The sequence below is a fragment of the Capsicum annuum genome, unplaced genomic scaffold (genome assembly GCF_002878395.1).
Source record: "Capsicum annuum cultivar UCD-10X-F1 unplaced genomic scaffold, UCD10Xv1.1 ctg2478, whole genome shotgun sequence".
NCBI classification, from domain to species: domain Eukaryota; kingdom Viridiplantae; phylum Streptophyta; class Magnoliopsida; order Solanales; family Solanaceae; genus Capsicum; species Capsicum annuum.
In genome coordinates this window covers 14,688-23,587 of record NW_025830954.1, presented here as the reverse complement: position 1 = coordinate 23,587, position 8,900 = coordinate 14,688, and the positions used below count along the sequence as shown (strand labels likewise).

General features: G+C 28.1%; 1 protein-coding gene across 1 annotated transcript; it reads left to right on the top strand.

Moving 5' to 3' along the window:
• Positions 1-654: 654 nt before the first annotated feature.
• On the top strand, positions 655-8,655 carry LOC107873006 (caffeic acid 3-O-methyltransferase; the record flags this gene model as incomplete). The annotated part of the gene is given in 3 exon segments (XM_047402583.1): positions 655-1,142; positions 4,869-5,179; positions 8,591-8,655. Coding segments are annotated over 3 exon segments (774 nt in total), but the record flags the coding sequence as incomplete, so codon positions are not given.
• Positions 8,656-8,900: the final 245 nt, after the last annotated feature.

Below are 8,900 nucleotides of genomic sequence, written 5' to 3'. Positions count from 1 at the left end.
TTAAAGAAAATAGTAAAGACAAATCGTTTCAATTAATAATAAATGTATAAAAGAAAAAATTGTTGTGTATACGTTATATTATTAAGTCAAAAAATTTTAAAGATTAAGGAAAAATGGTGCTAAAAATATTTATACTTTGAGAAATTTGTAATTACGCATCCTGAAAAAAACCGTATTTAACTAGCATATATTTGACACTTGAACTACTGCATGTATTCCACGCACATTGAGTGCGTGAGAAAAAATTGTCTGATATAAGGGAACAAATATATGTCAGTTAAATACGATAAAAATTAGTCTAGGAGGTCATAGAATTTTCAAAAAATTCAAGATGCGTAACTGCAAATTTTGCTTAAGTACAAGTATTTTTCGCATAGTTTTTCCAAAAATTAACATAAAACTTTAAAGATAGAAAGTGTAATACAATAACTCGCCATCACTTAAACAATATACACTTTGACCCATCATACCACACAAATTTGTCCACATTAGTTATGTATTATAGTAGTTTTAAAGTGATAATATAAAGAATAATTAGGGAGCTTAATCACTTAGATCATATAATTTTCCCTAGTTAATCAATCAAGTCCCTATCTCATGTTGGACCCTTACTGTTTACACGTGCTCTTACAAGAATAACCCTATATTGTGTAAGACTATGAGGGTTGAAAGCACACTTTGAATAAAGGAAAGAGCACTCGAGAAAATTAAGAAACTCTTAGCAAGTTCTGTTCCATTCAAGACATGGAACACAACCAATTACCAATTAGTGGCCATTCAGAAAAAGAGGAAAACTTTGCTTATGCAATGCAACTATGGTCATCATCAGTTCTACCCTTTGTGCTTCATTCAACAGTTGAATTGGAGGTATTTGAAATCCTAGCCAAAGCTAACACACAACTTTCTGCTTCTCAGATTGTTTGTCAAATGCCTACTTGCAAGAACCCTGATGCAGCCAACATGCTAGACAGGATGCTTTACGTCTTAGCTAGTTATTCATTGCTCACTTACTCCATTCAACAAAATGAAAGACACTATGGTTTGTCAGCAGTGGGCAAGTTCTTTGTTCGTGATGAAGAAGATGGTGCATCTTGGGGGCCAGTCCTGGCTTTGCTTCAACATAAAGTACTCATTAACAGCTTGTAAGTTTCGTCTTACACTATATATATTTTTAATCTACTCACACTGCTATACCCTTTGACCACAAGATTCTTGATTAATTTACCTCTTGCTTTTGGTAAGTTTGGTCAAGGTTTTTCAAGGTCAAAAATATTTCTTTTAAAAAAAATATATATTTTTTAGTAGAACAAGAATGAGTTGTTTAGAAGCCGAAAAATGTAGCTTCTCCTCAAAAAGTTCTTTTAAGTATTTTTGAGAAAATATATTAGAATCACTTTTAAGAACTTGGAAAAATGACTAATTGCTACTCTTTTAAACTTATTAGTAAAGCATAAATATTTCCCACCAAAATTACTTTTTAAAAGCATTTTTTTTAAAAAAAATATTTTTTTAGAATAAATTAATTTTAAAAGTTTTAAAAGAAAACCGTTGTTCATTTAGCAGAAAATGGAGTCTGAACCTTTTCTCACCATTAGTACATCTTTTACATAAAAAATTAACTCAAATTAAAGGGTTGAGGCGTACATTATGGACAAGAGGTGGCCTAGTGTTAAATGTCGCTCCCTTCTATTCAAAATACTTAGTTATGTTGTATTTTTCAAAAGTTAATTTGATTAATTTTTAAAATTAAATTAATATTTTATGACTAAAATTTGAATACCAAATACTATACAAAACATACTTTAAATTATAATTTTTCTCATATTAATAATAAAAATAAATATATATTAAAATATTAATCAAAATACATATCACTTGTCTCTAATAAAAGAAAGTAAAAGGCATATCAAAGTAAAAGGCATGATACAGTACTTTCTTTGTTAATTTTGTTTTTATGTGAAATTGGGGAAAAAGGAAAATTGATGCATCTAATCTTGGAATAATTCTAATATTTTTTGTTTATATACGTAACACAAATAAATAAGTAAAATCCACTTATTTTTAGAAAATATTTCCAGTGTTTATTTTAATAATTCAAATTTATTACTCTTGCTTTGAAAAATTAAATTTTATTATTAGTACTTTATGTAATTATATTTGATGAAAAAGTAATGATATAAAATGGGATATCCTTCTCCCAACTCAATGGAAAATATATGGTTATGCACGTGTCAATTTGAAAAGTACAATGGTCCCTTAGTGTATAATGACATTTCAACTGAGGGCATGATATGTAATTTAGCCAAAAAAAAAAAAAAAAAACAGATGGCATTCTTTTGGATTTATTGATAAGGTTTAAAAATAGTTTAGCAGAAAAGACAATCCTCTTAAGCAAACTATTATAAAATATTTTTAAAGGTCATAATATCTTCAAATTTTTCATTTAAATGACCCAAAACTAACATGTTAAAGTCAACTTTTCTAATATATAGAAAAGAAATTCGTGAGAAATGAACTTTATTTTTGGAAAAAAATTGTGAGTTAATTGGCTCAACTTAATCTTTCTTATGCATCCAAAGTTACGAAAACGAATAAATAGCATAAAATCATAACACAAAGATAGCGAAATAAATTGCAAATTGCCTTCAACGTGGGCATCATTGTGTTCCTCAATAAGTGGCGCATCTTATAAAACTAGATATCGAGGATCGGTGCAATATAAATTATTTTTTTACTTTAATTTATGTAATACAAATAAAATTTAAATAATTAACATATTTTTAATATATTTTTAGATATTTTAAGTTGTTAACCATTGTAATTTTTAGTACATTTTTATGTAATTTTTAAATAATATATGTTACTCTCCTTGTTCAACCTTTTGTGGCATTGATAGTCAATTATATTTTAAAGATAATTTAAGTTTTAAATTATTGTGATTTATAATAATTTTTTGTCCATTCTACTAATTAGAAGTGACATAGTAAAATTATCATTTTATATCTATTTTCTTATTAAGTATTATTAATTTTTTAAATACTTAGATGACTTATAATAATTAATTATGGATGATATAATAAAATCACGATTGAAGCAGTTAAAGCAAACATGCCAAAAATTATTTATTTTACTTGTTTGTATTAAATATTATTAATTTTCTAACATGTAGATGAATTATAATAATTAATTAGCGACAATACAGTAAAATTATGATTGAAACAGCTGAAATAGACAAGTCGATCTGCTGTCGGCTTCAGCTGATGAACTCCCTTTATCAAAATTACTTTAAAAAATTACTTGTGAAAAAAATTTAAGAAGGTCTCATATAAATCGTCAAGTTAATTTAAAACATCAAGAGTTAATTTTCAGTTTATGTCTATTTTACCTTTTTATTAAATATTATTAAGTTTTTAATGCTTAGATGACTTATAATAATTAATTAAGGGTGATATAGCAAAATTATGGTTGAAGTAGCTGAAGTAAACATATCATAAATAACTATTATTAATTTGTTATTATGTAAATGACTTATAATATTTAATTAGGGATATAATAATTAATTAGGGGTGCTATAATAAAATTACGATTGAAGCAGCTAAAGCAGACACACCATAAATGTCTATTTTATTTTTTATTAAATATTATTAATTTTCTAATACATAAATAACTTATAATAATTAATTCGAAGTGATATCATAAAATCACAATTGAAGCAGTTGAAGCAGGCATGTCGACCTCCAACCTGCTTCGTCAGATGCTAAACTGCCTCTTATAAATAAGAGAATTCTATATGATAAAAAGCTATTGCAATGAATAAAACCACAATTTAGCTATACAAATGCGTATTTACATAAAATAATTTAGCCTATGAATTTTGTTTTCTTCCGAAGGATATTCTTTAAAATAAAATACTTACAAAGTTAATCAACCAAAAGGGAAAATTAGTCAAGTCTAATTGTTTTACATTAATGATACTAGGTTAATTAAAAGATTTGTTACAGCAAAAAGAATTAAATGTGAAAAATAAGCTAATATCATAAAACACAAGGAAAGTTAAGGGTCAGACTGTGAAACCTAAGGTCTCTGAAATTATTTCTAATCTAATAAATATCTTAATCCTAGTTAAGTTGACAAGTTTATACTCCCTCAATTTCATTTTAGGTGACGCTTATTGACTTGACACACCCTTAAGAAATTATTTAATAGAGCCTATTAATTATGCATTGAAAATATGAATTTAAGTAAATATACTTTGTTTAGTCATTTAATGTTGAGGATAATATTGAAAAAATATAATAAAATCCTCTTGATTTCCCTCAAAGGGACAACTAAATTAAAACAAATAATTTTAGAAAGAGGTCAACTAAAACGAAACAGATGGAGTATTAATTCCTCCTCCTGCTTCTTCGTCAAATACTTGGTTAGATACGGAATTCCTTGCTTTTATGTCCATTCCTAAGTCATAATGTCTGAAAACGAAAAGGTTATAAAGAAGCTTTTTTCATTGTTCGTGAAAAACTCTATTCTATCTCTCCACTGTTATGTAACAAAGAGGGCTTGCCCCAGTTGTGTATTTGCTTTGTTCTATGCACCCTTAAAATTGATTCTAAACTTCATTCACGAACGAACCAGAATTTTGACAAAGTCAACCCCTTTTTGTTACTTTACCTTGAAAGGATAATAAACTTTGTCCCTATAGCATTCCTGTACGTGGTTCACAAGAAGGAAAAAATTATTACAGTATATATTTTTTACCTTTACGGACTAACGACAACAACTAAATGATAAATTAAAACCATTATGTACAAAGTTCAAAAGCATTAAGATCATATCTCATCTCTTTCGATATATCTAATTTGAAATCACAGGTTTGGGTTAAAAGATGCCATTCTTGAAGGAGGAGTTCCATTTGACAGGATGCACGGTGTAAATCTATTTGAATATCTAGAAATGGATCCCGAGTTTAGTATTGTTTTTAACAAGGCAATGATCAACCATACAACTCTAGTCATGAAAAATATACTTGAGCACTACAAGGGTTTTGAGGACCTCGAGACTTTGGTTGATGTGGGAGGTGGTCTTGGAATTAACCTCAACATGGTTACATCTAAATACCCAACCATTAAGGGCACTAATTTTGATTTGCCTCATGTTGTTCAACATGCCCCTTCCTATAAAGGTACCTTCTCATTCTTGTTTTTCTTCTTTGCTTTACTTATATATATATAAATATATATATATATATTTCATTCATTTCGATTTGTCTGTACTTTAATTTGGTATATGCAGTTTAAAAAGTAAAGAAAATTTTTAATCTTGTAATTTTAAATTAAAGATATGTAATATGTACAAAATGTTATTTAACGATATATGACTTTAACGTGTCATATGGAAAGTTGAAATTAAAAAAATTATAAAAAAAAAAAAACTTTCTGAAGTAGACTTAAAAAGAAAGTAAAACAAAGATAACACACTATTTGGTCCAACGATCCTTGAATTTACTCAATTTACATAGTAATTTACAATCTTCGATATTCACCTTTTATACCGCGATTGTGTTTATGTGTAAAGTTTTAAGAATAAATAGGTTAAAAAATTCATAAACTTTCACCATTTTTGTGAATTTATTATCTAAATTATTGGGTATTCCTTTTCTGTCTTTGGATTATAACTCTTTTTAGATAAAAAAAAAAAAATCATGGTTGAATATGTGGCAAAATATTCAAGATAACTTGTTGAGAGATCCATAGAAGATGAAAAAAGATCTTGGTAGAATGGTTCATGGTAGTTAAGGGGGTTATGCGATCCAATAATTTAGATAACAACTCACAAAATAATTATACTTTTAGAGGAATTTTGGCCAATTTACTCCATTTCTTTTCCACTTGGAACTTCTTGGATAAGTTTTTGGAGTGGGATGTTCATGTAGCATGCCATTTTCTTCTTTAAGGTATTTCAATAAGAATTCGTAATACTCCCCCGTTTAAAAAAACATGGCCTACTTTGACTTGACATAAAATTTAAGAAAATAAAGAAGATTTTTGAATCTTGTGACCTTAAATTAAAGTTGTGTCAAATGTACCAAAATGTTCTTTAATCTTGTGGCCCTAAACATGTCATGTGGAAAGTTGAAATTAAAATATTGCCAAAAAAGGAAAGGAATCATTCTTTTTAAAACGAACTAAAAAGAAAAGTAGGTCATTCTTTTTTAAACGGAGGGAATAACTAATAGTTCAGAAGAATCATTTGAAGACCTAATACTTTAAATGTGAAACTAGTAAATTAATATTTTATTTGTTTTAATTTATTTGATTGATTTTGACTTGGCATGAACTTTTAAAAAAATAATTTTTTTAAAAATCATATGTGATCTTAAATTAAAAATATGTAGAATGTATCAAAATGTTTTATAATCTTATAATCTTAAACATATCATGCAGAAAGTTAACATTAAGAAGTTACCATAAAAAAATATTTTTTTTTAAACGAACTAAAAAATGAATAAATTAGAATGAATAGAGTAATTATTTAGGAGGTTTTAATCTATTCACTCTAAATTTTCATTTTCACCAAATTTGAATATTTCAACCGATTGTAACAAGTTTGTTTATTTCTTGGTTGTGAACTTTTGCTTGCTATAGATATATAATTGGAAAAGAGGTCAAATTTATCCCTTTATTTTGACAAATCGGCTAAATATATTCTTCTTCATATTTAGGGGTTAAATTTATTCTCGATGTCATACTTTAGGGCAAACTCTACTTTGAAAAATTGGCTTAAAGTACCTTTCGTTATATTTTAACGTCAAATTTATCCTCGATAGTCGATATCACACTTTAATACACATTTACAAATTGACAAAATGATCTTCTGGACCCTTGTACTTATGTCGGTTTTGTAAGTTGACATTCAACTTACATGTTTGTCATCTGGATCCCTGAACCCACTAAAAAATAATATTTTAAACACTTTTTTGGTGAGTGTAATACACTCTCGCCACATCAACTGTCATGTCATCTTCCACGTCATTTCTATATATAAAAATATTAAATATTAAAATAAAATAAAATAAAAATAATCCCCCCCAACCTTCTTCCTCTGTTCTCTCTCTTCCCCTTTTCTTTCTCTTTCCTTGATTCTTATTTTCCTTTTCTCTCTCTCTCTTTCTTCTTCTTCTTCTTCTTCTTCTTCTTCTTCTTCTTCTCTTTATAAACACCAACCAATATATTCTATTTCTAATGAATGAAAAAAACAGTTAAAATTGTTATATTTTATATATATAAAAAAACTCATATGAATTCAAGATCTATAATACCCATTTTATGTATTGATTATTTTAGTTATTTGGTGTAAAATTTTAGATTTTTTTTGTTAGCAGGTGATTCCATGGTAAAGTAATAAACATCTTTGGTTGTGTTCTTCTTTTTGAATTTGTTTGATCAGTCAAATTAAGGGTAACTGAAGTCTTTGAGATTTTGTTTGTAGAATATGATTCCATGGTAAAATTGAAATGGAATTGAAATTTGAGATATTTTTTTTGAATTGATTTCATGGTGTTTGGTTTGAATTGATTCCATGGTGTTTTGTGATGCTGCAGTAGGGTGGGGTAGGGGCGGAATGCTGGTGTAGTGGTGGTTGTCTTGCTTGGGGAGGGTGGAAGATAGGGTGGGGGACGAGAAGAGGGTAGAGGACGGGGGAACGGAGTGGTGGACGGGGGAACGGGGTAGGGGACGAGGAGGGTGCTGGATGGGGTAGGAAACGATGATGGACTGGTAGATGGGGTGGGGGCGGTGGTGGACTGGTGGATGGGGTGAGGGGCGGTGGGGGAGGGGGTGGGGTGCTGAACGCGGTTGGGGGAGGGGGAGGGCCTTTTTTTAATTTTACTTTTTAAAAATATTATTTTTAAAATTTTTAAAAATATTTTTAAAATTAAAAAGCTGAAAAAATATTAAATTTTTAAAAAATATATATTTTTTTAATTTTTAAAATTCTTTTTAAATTTAAAAAGCTGAAAAATGTGCTTCACTCGCTCATACGCGCATGACTACACGTGTTTTAACCTAGTCAATAATTTTAATGCCATATAGATCAAGTCAACAGTCAAAGGGTTTAAAATATTAAATTTTATTGGGTTTAAGGGTTCAAATAACAAACATATAAGTAGAAGTATCCAACTAATAAAACCAACATAATACAGGGATCTAGAAGATCATTTTGCCTTACAAATTTAATACAACTCTCCCATAGTGTCAAGTGACTTGGGAAAGCAGTATAGGGGTAAGCTAGAAAGTAGATCAAAAAACGGATCCATGCATTTTACAGTTGTATTTATTATGAAATATAAAATAAAGATAAAAGAAGAAGAAGAGAGGAGATTCTTTTATTTTTCATGACAAATTCTTGAGAAGTTAATACAATGAAATAAAATCCTTTTATTTATAGGTGAAAACTGACCTTGAAGTTTTCAACTTTTTCATAAATAGACATTTGGTAAAGTAAACATCCATTATATATGATAAAGTACACATTCACTATATATATAATAATATATTTATAACAATATTTTTTTTTTTAAAACTACTTATTGCAGGGGTCGTACACGTCGGGGCAGATATGTTTGAAAGTGTTCCACAAGGAGATGTTATTTTTATGAAGGTACGTACCTCAAATTAATTAAGAATCTACTATGAAAAATTAGGTTTAGCAGAAAAGGTAATTAATTAAATATGAAAGTTAATAACTCAAATGGTCACTCAACTATAGATTTTATTCTAGTCACCCGACTTTGATCTTTATTTCAAAAGTCACTCAACTATTATATTTTTACTCAGAAGGTCATTCAATCAATTTAATTATTATTTTTTAAATAATTTTTGCGTGAAATTTTTTATTTAAAAATA